Genomic DNA, 16,123 nt, shown 5'->3' on the forward strand with positions numbered 1-16,123 from the left:
ACAATGAGATGTCATGGGGTAGTTTAAAGTATTTAGCAATGACTTATCATGGGATTGTTTAAAGTATTTAACAATGAGATATCATGGGGTAGTTTAAAGTATTTAGCAATGACTTATCATGGGATTGTTTAAAGTATTTAACAATGAGATGTCATGGGGTAGTTTAAAGTATTTAGCAATGACATATCATGGGATTGTTTAAAGTATTTAACAATGAGATATCATGGGGTAGTTTAAAGTATTTAGCAATGGCTTATCATGGGATTGTTTAAAGTATTTAACAATGAGATATCATGGGATTGTTTAAGGTATTTAACGATGACATATCATGATGTAGTTTAAAGTATTTAACATTGAGATATCATAAGGTAATTTCAAGTATTTAACAATGAGATATCATGGGGTAGTAAACATTGCAATTGGGGGGTAGGCAATACCTTAGTCCAGGTAGAATTGTCTGGGTAGTGTGCCCCAACTGTCCTGAAGAAGAAGAACCCCTATGTACATAAGTCGTAAATTCGTTTAGACAGGATGGCTTGTAAGCACGTATCTTCGTCCCCATCACGAGGGGTGGGGTTATGTTAATTAGTTATGGATTATGGGTAATTCATCCCCTGTATGTAATGGCCTCTGTTAATTTTCCTCTGTTCCTTATGACACCAGCAGCACACACACATAGCCAGGCAATCACGCATTTATAACACTAAATAAAATCGACCGGAACAAGACATTGAACAATACCACTGGCACTGCCAGCCGCGACATCGCCACATCAAGCAGTCAGGGCCGTAAGGCCATGCCCCAAAGAAGACTGATAGGTCTGGGATTGATTGGAGCAAGGACTGCTAAGATGGGACTATTGGATTGGTGGAGCAGGCACGGATGACGTCAGAGCCTTGAGTACAAAGGAGTTGGAGGGCAGAGATTTTGTTCTCTTGGTGCTCTCGTTTTATGGGTTTGATGGCGAGCGGTCGTCTCCCCGACATTTTGGTTTCTCGTGGCTTTTCACTCTCCGAGCTGGCCTCCATACTGAACGGTCACACATACGGTGCTTATTGAGCTGGACTTGGAGGTGTTGGTGGAAGGCGAACGCATTTGCATGCTCTCTTTGCGCGGGGTTCTGATTGAAGGCACGGCCACATTTTCTTTTCCTTGGCACGTCGGTGCTGGTGAACAAGATCGACAGGGACGAGCGGGGGCGAGTGGAATGAGCGCAGCCTGCTGACTTCGCGCTCGGCGGCGAGAGAAGTGGACTGTACAACGAGGCATAGTTCCCGCTCGCGGGCCGTGCAGCCTGTGGTTCCCGCGCAAGGACGTGGAGGCCTGTGATGATCCAGGACGATTCCTGACGAGGTTCAAGAGCCGCTCAGAGCTAAGTGCCACACACACACATTTATTTTCCAGTTATTTTCCTCTTTGTCTGTATACGGGTCTGCGTGGGGACGTCTAATTTAGGAATTATAGTTTTTGCTGTGTTTTATTTTGTTACCGGCATTCAATAAAGCCAGTATTTTTGTACATTTAAATTCTGTGTCGGCTTGCAATTGATTATCCAGGTGCGAAGATGGCCAGTGGACCCATGCAGGTAAGTGCTCGTGGCTCTTCCCCCCACTTTTCTCCCCGCGCATATAATGAAGGTCTGCCATTGGATTGAACGCCTTGGAGTTAAAGCTCGTTTGGTCATCCATGTCACCCTGCGGTGTTCACGACAACTGGTGTCAGGAGCGGGATTCGGACTTGACAGGCACTCGGTGTTCGAGGGATGCGAGATCGAAACCTGCTAGGTGCAAATTGCTTTTTGCAACATCACGTTTTTCTATAAAATCCGTGAACGGTATGGTGGTGTAAAAACTATTAAAAAAATTTTTGTATAGTTATTGGTGTACGAAGCGCAACCGCGTTTTTCGGAAAATTTAAAATCTTTTCTTTCCTGAGGTAAAATACGCGTGAGCGGGAACCACTTTGTCAGCACGTAATTGCGGACGTGAACGGCATGGCTGAGCGAGTGGAGGGTCCCGAAGAATATGGAAGTGAGCCGGAGGTAGAATTTGATGAGTGTAGGAGTGGAACCTCCCCCGTCCCGAGCATTAGTCCACTCCCTACCAAGGAGCCGGGGCCAATGGGAACAGACCCGAATGCTTTCCATGCCATGATAATACATTTTATGGCCGAAATGAGGGGAATTGGTGAGCGATTTGAAAACAAAATGGATATCCAAAGGAAGGAATTGAGGGGAGATATGAAGGGAATGAACGAAAGATTGGAAAACAAAATAGAGGGAATGAGTGAGCAAATGAATGCTCAAACCAACAAATTAATGCTCAAACCAACAACTACTGTATATCATGAAGTAGTTTAAAGTATCTAACAATGAGATATCATGGGGTAGTTTGAGGTATCTAACAATGAAATATCATGGGGTAGTTTGAGGTATTTAACAATGAGATATGGGGTAGTTTGAGGTATTTAACAATGAGATATCATAAAGTAGTTTAAATTATTTAACAATGAGATATCATGATGTAGTTTAAAATATTTAACAATTTTTTTTTTTTTTTTTTTTTTTTTTTTTTTTTTTTGTATACAAGATCGAGGCTCGTGAAAGAGCGAACATTAATCACACAGAAAGACAAACAGACACATAAAACAAATAACATCGGGAGCGGTAGACAAGATGGGGAGAGAGGGGGAAGGACACAAACACAACATTTGAGAGCAGGGACCGAGAGACATGGAGACATCGAGAGATCTGTGGGAGGGAGAGGGCTTTGGGGGGGAGGCATGTGAAGGGGGGGAGGCATGGGAAGGGGGGGGGGGGGTGGGAGAGGTATAAACATATGGACACTGCCAGGATTTCCAGGAAATAAGTTGGAATTTCAAACAAGGTGGATCTGGGGTGAATTAGTGGGGGTAGAAAAGATCAAGGTTATGGATGGGGGAAGATAAGAGATGGTGGTGAACAGCTGTTTTAAAGACCTGGAGGGAGGAGAGGGATTGAAGGGAGTGTGGGAGTTTGTTCCACAGGCGGGAGAAAAGAGGAATGAAAGAGTGAAGGTGAGCAGAGAGCCGAGATTTCGGCAGTTTAACCATCAGAGGGTTGCTGGCAGATCTTGTGCGACCTGTAGGAATATTTGGGGGACAGAGCACAGAGAGAGCTGGGGGAGCAAGGCCAGAGAGGAGTCGGTAGAAGACGGAAAGACCACCAACCTGCCTGCGGTGAGTGAGTGAAAGGCCCTCAGAGATAGCTTCATCGCGGGAGATTCCAATGATTTTGAAAGCTTTGGATTCAACAGCGTGAAGCCGAGCCAGGTGTGAGGCAGGAGCACCAGCCCATAGGGGAGAACAGTATTCCATTGAGCTGCGGATGAAAGCCTTGTAAGTGGTGAGGAGCTCAGGTGTGCCGAGGAAGGACTTCGCACGACGGAGGATGCCCAGTCGGCGACTGGCTTTGGAGGCCAGCTTGGAAATGTGGTTTTCCCAAGAAAGATCATGGCAGATAGTGAGACCCAAAAGCTTGAGTGACAGAACTTCTTGGAGAGGATTGTTGAGAAAGTAGATGGGAGGGTTGTCCAGTCGATCTTTTCGGAGAGACATAGTAAGAGAGTGAGATTTGGCAGGATTGAAAGACATGTTCCACTTGTTTGACCAGTCTGTGATTTTGTCCAGGTCTTCAGAGAGTGAGGAGGCTGCAGACTGCCGATCTGAGGGAAGAGGAATGGAGCGGCAGAGAGTGGAGTCATCAGCAAAGAGATAGAGAGGATTTTCCAGAGAGTCAGAGAGATCATTGATAAAGACCAGAAAAAGCACAGGGCCCAGCACACTTCCTTGGGGAACTCCAGCCTGAACAGGAAGGGGAGATGAGAGAAATCCATTCAGGGCCACACGTTGACTACGACCAGAGAGGAAGTCCGCAAGCCATGCATGGAGATTTCCATGGATACCATAGGAGGAGAGTTTGGTGAGATATCATGAGATATCATGAGATATCATGGGGTAGTTTATAGTATTTAACAATGAGATATCATAAAGTAGTTTAAATTATTTAACAATGAGATATCATGATGTAGTTTAAAATATTTAACAATAAGATATCATGATGTAGTTTAGAGTATTACCAATGAGATATCATGGGGTAGTTTATAGTATTTAACAACAAGATATCATAAGGTAGTTTAAAGTATTTAACAATGAGATATCATGATGTAGTTTAAAATATTTAACAATGAGATATCATGATGTAGTTTAAAATATTTAACAATGAGATATAATGATGTAGTTTAAAATATTTAACAATGAGATATCATGATGTAGTTTAGAGTATTACCAATGAGATATCATCAGGTAGTTTAAAGTATTTAACAATGAGATATCATGATGTAGTTTAAAATATTTAACAATGAGATATCATGATGTAGTTTAGAGTATTACCAATGAGATATCATGGGGTAGTTCATAGAATTTAACAACGAGATATCATAAGGTAGTTTACAGTATTTTAAAATGAGATATCATAAGGTATTTTGAAGTATTTAATGAGGTATCACATGGTAGTTTAAAATATTTAACAACGAGATATCATAAGGTAGCTTAAGGTGTTTAACGAAATATCATAAGGTCGTTTAAAGTATTTACTAATGAGATATAAAATAGTTTCAAACATTTAACGACGGCGATATTGTAAAATCGTTGAAAATATTTCGCAATGAGATATGATAAGGTAGTTTAAGTTTTTTTTTCAATGGAATATGATGTTTGCGTCCACATCATGTTTGCATCCTCCTCGTGCATGCGTCCGTCTGCGTTGTTTTTGCGTCACCTCCTGCTCGTGTCCTCATCGTTCTCATATCCTCGTCGTTCATCGTTCTCGCTTCTGTGTCACTCTCGCTTCCGCATCGTTCTCGCTTCTGTGTCACTCTCACTTCCGCATCGTTCTCACTTCTGTGTCACTCTCGCTTCCGCATCGTTCTCATTTCTGTGTCACTCTCGCTTCCGCATCGTTCTCGCGTCTGCATTCGCATCGTTCTCGTGTCTGCATTTGTGTCGTTCTCGCGTCGTTCTCGCGTCTGCATTCGCGTCGTTCTCGCGTCTGCATTCGCATCGTTCTCGTGTCTGCATTCGCATCGTTCTCGTGTCTGCATTTGTGTCGTTCTCGCGTCGTTCTCGCGTCTGCATTCGCGTCGTTCTCGCGTCTGCATTCGCATCGTTCTCGTATCTGCATTCGCATCGTTCTCGCGTCTGCATACGCGTCGTTCTCGCGTCTGCATTCACGTCGTTCTCGCGTCTGCATTCGCGTCGTTCTCACGTCTGCATTCGCGTCGTTCTTGCGTCTGCATTCGCGTCGTTCTCACGTCTGCATTCACGTCGTTCTCGCGTCTGCATTCGCGTCGTTCTCGCGTCTGCATTCACATCATTCTCACGTCTGCATTCGCGTCGTTCTCGTGTCTGCATTCACGTCATTCTCGCGTCTGCATTCGCGTCGTTCTCGTGTCTGCATTTCCGTCGTCCTCGCGTCTGCATTCGCGTTGTTCTCGCGTCTGCATTCGCATCGTTCTCGCGTCTGCATTCGCGTCGTTCTCGCATCTGCATTCGCGTCGTTCTCGCGTCTGCATTCGCATCATTCTCGCGTCTGCATTCGCATCATTCTCGCGTCTGCATTCACATCGTTCTCATGGTCTGCGTTGTTCTCGCGCCTGCGTCGTTCTCGCCATTCATCGTTCTTGCTTCTGTGTCTCTCTCGTGTCCGCATCGTTCTCGTGTCCTCAACGTTCTCGCATCTCGTCGTTCTCGCTTCCGCATCATTCTCGTGTCCTCAACGTTCTCGCATCTCGTCGTTCTCGCTTCTGCATCGTTCTCATGTCCTCAATGTTCTCGCGTCTTGTTGTCCGCATTGTTCTCACGTTCTCGTCATTCGTCATTCATCATTCTTGCTTCTGTGTCGCTCTCGCTTCCGCTTCGTTCTTGTGTCCTCAACGTTATCGTGTCTTGTGTCCGCGTCCTTCTCGCATTCTCGTCATTCATCATTCTTGCTTCTGTGTCACTCTTGCTTCCGCATCGTTCTTGTGTCCTCAACGTTCTCGCATCTCGTGTCCACGTTGTTCTCCCACCCTCGTCGTTCTCGCGTTCTCGTCATTCATCGTTCTTGCTTCTGTGTCACTCTCGTGTCCGCGTCGTTCTCACTTCCGCATCGTTCTCGTGTTCACGTCGTTCCCGCAACCCCGTTGTTCCTGCGTCCGCATTGTTCTCACGCCTTGCGTCATTCTCGCGTTCTTGTCATTCGTCGTTCTCACTTCCGCATCGTTCTCGTGTTCACGTCGTTCCCGCATCCCCGTTGTTCTCGCATCCCCGTTGTTCTCGCGCCTCGCGTCCTTCTCGCGTTCTCGTCATTCATCGTTCTTGCTTCTGTGTCACTCTCGTGTCCGCGTTGTTCTCACTTCCGCATCGTTCTCGAGGGCATGTCGTTCCCGCATCCCCGTTGTTCTCGTGTCCACGTCGTTCTCACTTCCGCAGCGTTCTCGAGTTCACGTCGTTCCCGCATCCCCGTTGTTCTCGTGTCCACGTTGTTCTCCCACCCTCGTCGTTCTCACGTTCTCGTCATTCATCATTCTTGCTTCTGTGTCACTCTCGTGTCCGTGTCGTTCTCACTTCCGCATCGTTCTCGTGTTCACGACGTTCCCGCATCGTTCTCACTCCCGCATCGTTCTTGTGTTCACGTTGTTCCCGCATCCCCATTGTTCTCGTGGCCGTGTCGTTCTCGCTTCCGCGTCGTTCTCGTGTTCACGTCGTTCCCGCGTTCACGTCGTTCCCGCATCCCCGTTGTTCTCGTGTCCGCATCGTTCTCTCTTCCGCATCGTTCTCGTGTTCACGTCGTTCCCGCATCCCCGTTGTTCTCGTGTCCGCGTCGTTCTCGTGTCCGCGTCGTTCTCGCTTCTGCATCGTTCTCGTGTTCACGTCGTTCCCACATCCCCATTGTTCTCGCGTCGTTTTCACATACACATAATTCGTTGAGTCAAAAATGCTGAAATTTAAATTTTGTGACGCTGTTATGGACGACACAGTTTCATTCTTTGTTTTTGTCCGCTCTCGCTCTGCCGAGCTTGCTTGTGGTCTCGTTTCTCGGGACATAACTCTTCTCCCATAAGCAGTATGTGGTTGCAGTTTTGCATCAATGCTAGGAAATACACATGTGATGCTGATGCAGTGCCCCCTCTCCCTTCCTTCCCTTTGAGGTTAGGGCTGGAATTTGGCCAGGATGCTGGGAATAACTCGCATATTACTACAACTACTACGTCCTTAATCAGGCCAGGTCTGATTGCTTTGGGCAGAAATGCGTATTTGTTTTTCACTGTGCCTGCGATTATTCACCTATTTTCGCAGATGACACCAAGGGATATTTAAGGCCCACCACATGATGGTATTAGATGGGAGACCTAGCTTAACATCCATCTAAGGAATGGCGCACTTTTGTGATGCAACGTCGATGATTTGATGCAATGGCGCACTTTTGTGATACAAAACTTGACTCCAACAGATTATAGTCGGTTTGGGAATCAAACACAATTGGACACCTCAAAGGTAAGTGCTCTACTTCCTCTGCGTCATCCTCTGGGGATGTTAATGAGTATTTGGCACACTAAACTCCTCTTTCACTTGGAAATGATATTTGGGGAATGACTGATAGCAGGATATGCATGAGCAGGATTTCTGCAGGAATGTCTAGAAACCGGCCTCTCATCTGAGATAAGCAGGGCAGACTTCTTCCTTTATCAAGCTCTGCCAGTAACCACGTTGAGTGTTTTGCGTTTGTCACAAACTATATTCGCACAACTTTCCACCATGAGAGTATGATGGTGTGATAAATGTGTGAAGGTTATTTGTCGAGACCATTTATGTCTGCAGGTGCGCTGTATAATTCCAATTGAATTTGCAGCCTTTTTACTTTAACAGACACTGCTAGTGAAATTTCAGTGCACCAAAAGAGCTTATCCGCATCACCAGGTCCTCTTTTATAATGCTAGGGCTCCATTGGTCGGTTTCAGGGGCAAGTATGTGTGCAATGATGTTCCATGAGAAGGGGTTTTCAGCTAATGCCCTACCTGTATTATTGTGAATTTTGAACATCCCATGATCTCGGAGTTGACTCAACCTTTGTGCCACGGCCATTTGAATATACCTCCTACCATGTACCTCTCAAAATGGGGTGGTTTGGGGGGATAGGAGTGGCATCGAATGATCTTCCAGAAAAGATGTGCCTTTTCCTTTGAATTTCTGGATAAGCATTTGCTAGCTTGGAATTTCTGGATATGCTCCTGTCTGTATTGAATGAATGATCGTTTTAAGGCCATTTTTCCCCACTAGAGCAGGGGTTAGCCTTGCGGGCCCCATGACAATCATGGTGCCCTGTTTGAGGCAATGTTTTTATGGCTGGATGCCCTTCCTGACGCCAACCCTTGGTCGCCTCTTACGATGCACAGGGATATGGTGCACCTATTCTAAACCGGGGTACACACCGGGATCATTCATCCCAGCAAGCTGGTACTCAATTTGCCGACCTCGGAAGGATGACAGGCTGAGTCATGGCGTTAACCCCTGGCGTTAATTCAGCGATCGACCGGGATTCGAACCCAGGATCCTAGGATCCCAAGCTAGCGCCCTAACCGCTAAGCCAACACCAGGCTATATTTGTATTGAGGCAATCATTTGGGTGGAGACATTGTGACCCATTATGTCGGTTTGGCATTGTGAACAGGTATGAAATTAAAACAGATGAAGTATTACTTGACAGATTACCGACACTGATGGCTAATGATTGTTGTATGCTGCATTTACTCTAGTTTGCATACTCGACGCTTTGACTTTAAAATGCCAGAAAAGGTAATGGGACATTTATGGTGTAACTGGTCCATTTTGTTTAGCCAGGTAGTTTAGTAGATTAGGCCAGCAGCATTCCCTGCTCACTAAAATTGCTGGATATGAGCAATCACTCATCTCAGTATGTCATCGGTATGGCACGCAGGGCAGTGGCCACTGAGATGTTTGGCAGGAGGAAGAAAAAGAAGAAGAAGAAGAAGCCAGAATTGGAAATCTCACCACCGTGTAACTTTGAGCACCGTGTGCATGCGAGGTTTGATGCACGAGCAGGCTGCGTTACGGGTCTGCCCCTCCAGTGGCAAGGTCTCATCCAGGAAGGCAGTGGACGTCCGCGCCCTGTCGTGGATCCTTCTTGCATCACACCAATTGAATTGGCTCCACTCAAGGTGTGTCCACTTTTTGTCTGCTGAAGTCTGTCAAGGTCTATTGTCGACCCATTAGTTCCATTTTTTGGTTTCTCCATGTGTTGTTACGATTGTTCTTTCATAAATCGGTTTCTTGCTCCCCTCCTCTCCACCCAACTCCCACTCCTCCTCTTTTCCCAAAATGAATAAAATGTGAAATACCATATAGTACTATAGATTGGAAGCCTTGATGTTATTGATTCCTCCATTGTAAAGAAGGAAAAAGACTGATCGTGTATAGCATTTAAGGCTAATAGAGGAGCTTTCATATGTACCATATACAGGCCGAAGAACATTAGGAGATAATAAACAAATCATGACAGTATATGGGATTTTGGACCAGGGGTCACAGCATCACGTGCTAAGGTGGGGTAATATGGAGGCCGAACTAAAGCTTTTTCTGCTTTGAAAGTTGCTCATCTCAGAAAGTTGTCATGCAAGTCTTTTGAAATAACCAAAGTACCGTCAGGCACAACCTTACGGTTTGCCTTTTTTATTTGCTGCAATGTCCATCGCTCACAAATTCATTTATTAGTGAGGCTTTTCCTTATAAAGCGGGGTCAAGCTTGTATTGGATAATCTTAGAACATTTTTTTTTCTATTTCCTTACTCTGCCTGTGTGAGATGGAGGAGCTAAACACCACAGTGCAGCAGGTTTAAAGATAGAGAGGATCAAAAGGGAACAGAGAGACAAACATCACACTTGGGAAGCAAAAAGGAAATGGGTGGGATGGGGTTCAGTGGGAAGCTAGGGAGAGGATTGGTGGGACGTGGTGAGGGAGTCCATGGGAGCACGAGGTGACGGACTGGAGACAGCATTACTGAAGAACTGGAGGGGCACGGGACAAGTTTATCGCTTACCTGACACTGGGATGATTAATTTCCCCCTTTCTTTTCCCCATGACAGATTGTCGCAATACAAAAACAACCTTTCGCTGTTGATCTCTTCTTTCAGCTGCAACATCTGGGAGCTGGCAGAATAGCTCAGAGGGAGCATACATACCTTTGAGCTGTATAAACTGGGTTTGATTCCTGCCCTATTTATATACTGTCACCCAGATGTTTCAATATCAGGGACCACCATCAATCAATAGATCAATTAGACCACCATCCTCTAGATCTGGGTCATCAAGCTGAGGACCGTCCCTGCCTGAATAGGTTGCTGATGGACGTTAAAGAGCTCACGGTGACTTTCCTAAAGAGTAGACGATTGTGTGCCCGCAACCTGGCTATACGCCAAATTCTCCCCCGAACAACCTGTGCGGCTAATGCTATTTGCCATCTCGCGGCGTCCGTCGAGTCAGCCTCAGTTCACCATAGGACCGACAACCTACCAATATATGGTGTTGCATCATGTGTGATGGTGTCACTGTCGTTCCTCAATGGAATATTTTAGGACTGCAAAACTTAGTTGGTGATCCATGTTGTATCAGAGAATGTTTTTTTTTTTTTTTTTGTTGTTGTTTTTTTTGTATACAGAATCGAGGCTCGTGAAAGAGCTAACATTTATCACACAAACAAATCAAACAGACAAACATAATGTATCAAAAGAGGGAGCGGTAGACAAGATGGGGAGAGAAGGGGAAGCACACAAACACAACATTTGAGAGCAGGGACATTGGGAGATTTGTGGGAGGGAGAGGGCTTTGAGGGAGGAGGCGTGGGAAGGGGGGGGGGGGGGGTGGGTGGGAGAAGTATAAAACACAAGGACACCAAGGACTTCCAGGAAAGAATTTGGGATTTCAAAAAAGTGGATTTGGGGTGAAATTAGCGGGGGTAGAAAAGATCAAGGTTTTGGATGGGGGAAGATAAGAGATGGTGGTGAACAGCTGTTTTAAAGACCTGGAGGGAAGAGTGGGATTGAAGAGAGTGAGGGAGTTTGTTCCATAGGTGGGAGAAAAGAGGAATGAAGGAGTGAAGGTGAGCAGAGAGTCTTGATTTTGGCCGTTTAACCATAAGAGGGTTGCACGCAGATCTTGTGCGACATGTCAGAATATTTGGGGGACAGAGCCCAGAGAGAGCTGGGGGGGCAAGGCCGGAGAGGAGTCGGTAGAAGATGGAAAGACCACCAACCTGCCTGCGGTGAGTGAGTGAAAGGCCCTTGGAGTTAGCTTCATCGCGGGAGATTCCAATGATTCTGAACGCTTTGGTTTCAACAGCGTGAAGACGAGCTACGTGTGAGGCAGGAGCACCAGCCCAGAGGGGAGAGCAGTATTCCTTTGAGCTGCGGATGAAAGCCTTGTATGTGGTGAGGAGCTCAGGTGTGCCAAGGAAGGACTTCGCACGAAGGAGGATGCCCAGTTGGCGACTGGCTTTGGAGGCCAGATTTGAAATGTGGTTTTCCCAGGAAAGATCATGGCAGATCGTGAGACCCAAAAGCTTGAGTGACAGAACTTCTTGGAGAGGATTATTCAGAAAGTGGATGGGAGGGTTGTCCAGTCGGTCTTTTCGGAGAGACATCGTAAGAGTGTGAGATTTGTCAGGATTGAAAGACATGTTCCACTTGTTTTCCCAGTCTGTGATTTTGTCCAGGTCTGCAGAGAGTGAGGAGGCTGCAGACTGCCAATCTGAGGGATGAGGATGGAGCGACAGAGAGTACAGTCATCAGCAAAGAGATAGAGAGGATTTTCAAGAGAGTCAGAGAGATCATTGATGAAGACCAGAAAAAGCACAGGGCCCAGAACACTGCCTTGGGGAACTCCAGCCTGAACAGGAAGAGGAGATGAGAGAAACCCATTCAGGGCCACATGTTGACTACGACTAGAGAGGAAGTCCACCAGCCATGCGTGGAGATTTCCATGGATACCAAAGGAGGAGAGTTTGGTGAGCAGAGCGGGGTGCCAGACCGTATCGAAGGCACGTGATACAAGGGTGTCTCAAAATAGATGGAACCCATTAACATGATAATAATTTATTACTCAGACAAGAAACTCCAAAAAAGATTACATTTCCTGGAAGCTGATATGATAACAATAAAAAAACTGAAGATTTGAGGTCTCTAGCTCAAAGGATACATTTATTAGAGCACATGTTCCAAATGACCACCTTTGTGCCTTAGACACACATGAAGCCGACGAGCGAAGTTGTCAATCACCCTGACACACTCTTCCTTCCTGATGGCACGAATCTTCTGGGTGATGGCCACTTTCAGTTCAGAAATGGATTGAGGACGATTCTCATACACGTGGTCCTTCAAGAACCCCCAGAGATAAAAACCTGGGGGGTTCAGATCGGGTGAATGCGGAGACCACTTGGGTTCGCGGCGCCTGTTGATCAGCCGATCAGGGAATCTGTGGTCCAGCCACTCCATCGTGATGTTGGCTGTATGTGGAGTTGCCCCATCTTGTTGGAACCATTGCACATCTCGATTCACGCCACGACGTCTCCCAAGTCCCCTCCAGAACTTGTTGAGCACCACAATGTAACGCTCCTTTGTGACAGTGACTGCCTCCTCGTCTGCGTCTTCAAACCAAAACGGGCCGATTATGCCATGTTTTGAGATGGCCACCCAGGCCGTGCATTTCACAGAGTGCAAGGGCCTCTGAAGCACCTCGTCTGGGGCTTGTGTGCCCCAGAACACATTGTTCTTGCTATTGACATGCCCACAGAGCAAGAAGTGTGCTTCGTCGCTGAACCAAACATCATCAAGAAAATCAGGATCCTCTTCGATCTTGTTCTCGAACCACCGGCACATCACAACACGTTTTGCCATGTCAGCTGGTGTGAGTTTATGCTTGATCTGGATCTTGTATGGGTACAGCTGAAGATCCTTGATCAAGATTCTTTGCACTGACGCACGTGAAAGACCCAGCTCTTGGCTACGTCTTTGGATGGACTTTTTCAGGCTCCTTCCAACAGAATGTCTCACCGCATTCACATTGTCAGGAGATCTTGCAGTCAGCTTCCTGCCAGAACTGGGTGTTTCTGCCTTCTTGTTGAGGTTGTTTACTGATCCAGTGGCTTGAAATTTGTGTGCCCAACGATAAATTTGGTTTTTCTGGGGATAGTTGTTGAAGTTGAACTTCCTGCGAAATTTTGCTTGCACCGTTTTGAATGATTTCGTCTCCAAATAAGTAGTGACGCAAAATATTTTTTCCTCCTTTGTCCAAGGCATTTTGATTGATAATTATTAGTTGTTATGGTCTCCTCTCTTCAAATCTGAAAAAAAAGAACAAAAACATTAATATTGGCAGAATTATTAGCAGTGACATGGGTTCCATGTATTTTGAGACACCCGTTATGTCAAGGGAGACAGCTCTAATTTCCTGTTTGGCATTGAGGACCTCCATCCATTGTTGAGAAAGCAGAAGCAGCATGTCCAGAGTAGAGTGACCAGGTCTGAAACCAAATTGATGATCAGTGATCAAGCCATTGGAGAAGAGGAAAGATTTCATATCCGAGGCAATGATGGATTCCATGACTTTGCTGATAATTGGGAGAAGGCCGATTGGTCTGTAGTTGCTAGGATCTGTTTTTGCACATTTTTTGTGCAAAGCGGTGATGCTGGCTGATTTCCAAGCAGATGGCAGATGACCTTGAGCAAAAGAGAGGGCGAAGAGAAGAGAGAGAGGGAGTGAAAGAGCGGAAGAACAGGATTTTAGGACCCGTGGGCTGATGCCGTCAGGTCCAGTTGCAGAATCAGAGTTGAGGGTTGATAGAAACTTTTCCACCTTGTCAGGAGGAAAGGACACAGAGTCCAGGAGCAGCTGGGTACGACTGGGTACGGTGGGTACAGAGAGGGATGGGTTTGGGACACAAGATTTCGAGTTGAGGCATTCAGCTTTTTCACGTGCGGAGTCAGCCGTGTAGCCGTTTGAGGTGAGGGAGGGGATGGAGGGGGAACAAACACCAGAAACAGATTTGACCAGACGCCACCAGGATTTGGAAGAGGGAGACAGATAAGAGAGTTCGGTCTTGAGAACGGAGAGATATTGTTTCCTGGCTCTCCTGAGGGTGGATACACATTTGTTTCGGGCTTTGTGAAAGGAAATGAGATTTCCTTCCGTTGGATGTGCTTTCCAGGAGATGAAGGCAAGTTGTTTCTGGGCAACAGCCTCACCACAAGATTCCGTGTACCATGGATGGGAGGAACGGTATGACAACTGAAGACGAGATGGGATAAATCTGTGCATGAGAGAGAGCAATTTACTTTGGAAGAATTCCCAGGATGAGTTGATGTCAGAGGCGGTAGAGATGGGAGACCAGTCCAGATGATTGATGGCTGCTTGAAGACCATGCCAGTTGGCCTGAGTGAAATGCCAGACTCGTCGATGCTGAGGAGGCTCTCTGAGAATGGTCAGAGAGATGTCCACTTTAACAAGCACATGATCAGATGAGCCGATTGGAGCAGAAGAAGAGCAGCAGACATTTTCAGGGAAGTTAGTCATAACCAAGTCCAGAAGAGAAGATGCTCCGTTGTCTGAGATCCGGGTCGGGAAATTGACAGATTGTGTCAGTCCCAGTGAGTCACAGAAGTCCTTTGCTGAGGAGCCATGGCTGGTGAGAGAGGTACCCACACCCAGCCAACTGGCATGGTGACAATTGAAATCACCACATATGAGGAAGAGAGAGTTGGGATGGGTAGATAGAAGTTGGTCCATATTATCAGACAGCGAGATGTAGATGGAGTCATCACTGTTTGGTGGACGGTACAACACACATATGAACAAAAGGTGGGAGCAATGTGGAAGCCATAGCCAGAGGTATTCCTGGGTGTGAGGTGGAGAGAGGGCAGTGCAGGGCGAGTGAGGAAGAGAGTTTTTTTTATAAAGATAGCAACCCCACCTCCAGGACGGGGCTCAGGTCTATCATACCGGAGGAGGGAGTAACCTGGGAGAGATACCAAGGAATCAGAGACATCATGAAGGAGGAAAGTTTCTTTTAAGCAGATCACGTCTGGTTTGTCAGAAGCAGCCTGTATGGAGAGATCAGTCAAGTTTGAGCGAAGGCCCCGGATGTTTGAGGTCCATACCGTTATTGAAGGGGAAGGGGGAGCATCGGATACAGAACAGGGGGGGGGGGGAGGGGTTTGGTAAGATGTGGAAGAGGAGGACGTGGTAGGGAGAGCTGTTGAAGGTGTGTCAGAGATTTCAGAATAGCTTGGAGAAAGGGAAGGATGGGGCGGACAAAAGGTTTGATGTTGATTGGGTGAGGCACAGTGAGGTGTTATTTGAGGAGGGGGAAGAGCGAGGCAGAAGGTTGGGGGAGATGAAGATGAAAGTTGGAAGGGGGGAAGAAGCGGGGAGGACGCTTTGAGGAGGAGGGGTGAGGGGGGAGCCTAGGAGGGGAGGAGTGAGGGAGAGTCTCAGAGGGGAGGGGTCTGGGGGGAGTTTAGGAGGGAAGGGGCAAGGGGGGAGATTTGAAAGGGATGGGTGATTTGGAAGATTTGGAGGGGAGGGGCAAGGGGGTAGATTTGGAGGGGAGGGGTGATGGGGAATTTTTGGAGGGGAGAGGTGATGGGGAAGTTTTGGAGGGGAGGGGTGATGGGGAAGATTTGGAGGGGAGGGGTGAGATTGGATTTTAGAAAGTGTACGATTAATGGGAAACGAACATTTATTGCAAAATGAGTTTCTTGTGACCTTCGAGTCACAAATACATTTGAGGACGCTGGAGGAGGGGTGGAGTGCAGGAGAGTTTCGGGAATGTAGAAAAGAGGAACTGTAAGAGATGGAATTTTTTTTTGGAATGAATAGATTTGGTGAGCAAGTCGAAAGCATCCTTTTATAGAAGAAGAAGAAAAAGGTGTTATAATATACGACAGAATACAGTTCTTCAGGGGAAAGTTTAAACATTTTTAAATTGAGCAGTGAAAACTATCTCGGGAAATGGGGGTGAAACACGTGATTGAAGAA

The 16,123-nt window shown here is 46.6% G+C and overlaps 1 protein-coding gene across 3 annotated transcripts in view; it reads left to right on the forward strand.

Moving 5' to 3' along the window:
- The window catches only part of LOC137436848 (serine/threonine-protein kinase PAK 4), a 177,980-nt gene that overhangs the window by 19,163 nt on the left and 142,694 nt on the right, over positions 1-16,123 (forward strand). For 2 of the 3 annotated variants that reach the window (XM_078787143.1, XM_078787142.1), the window contains exon 2: positions 9,014-9,254. In XM_078787143.1, coding sequence (XP_078643269.1) covers positions 9,030-9,254 — 225 coding nt within the window. In that variant the 5' untranslated portion in view covers positions 9,014-9,029. Of the gene's footprint in view, positions 1-6,842; positions 7,304-9,013; positions 9,255-16,123 lie in introns of those variants that run through there. The other variant, XM_078787144.1, reaches the window with a different exon arrangement.

Source organism: Myxine glutinosa, chromosome 11 (genome assembly GCF_964187855.1).
Source record: "Myxine glutinosa chromosome 11, kmMyxGlut1.1, whole genome shotgun sequence".
NCBI classification, from domain to species: domain Eukaryota; kingdom Metazoa; phylum Chordata; class Myxini; order Myxiniformes; family Myxinidae; genus Myxine; species Myxine glutinosa.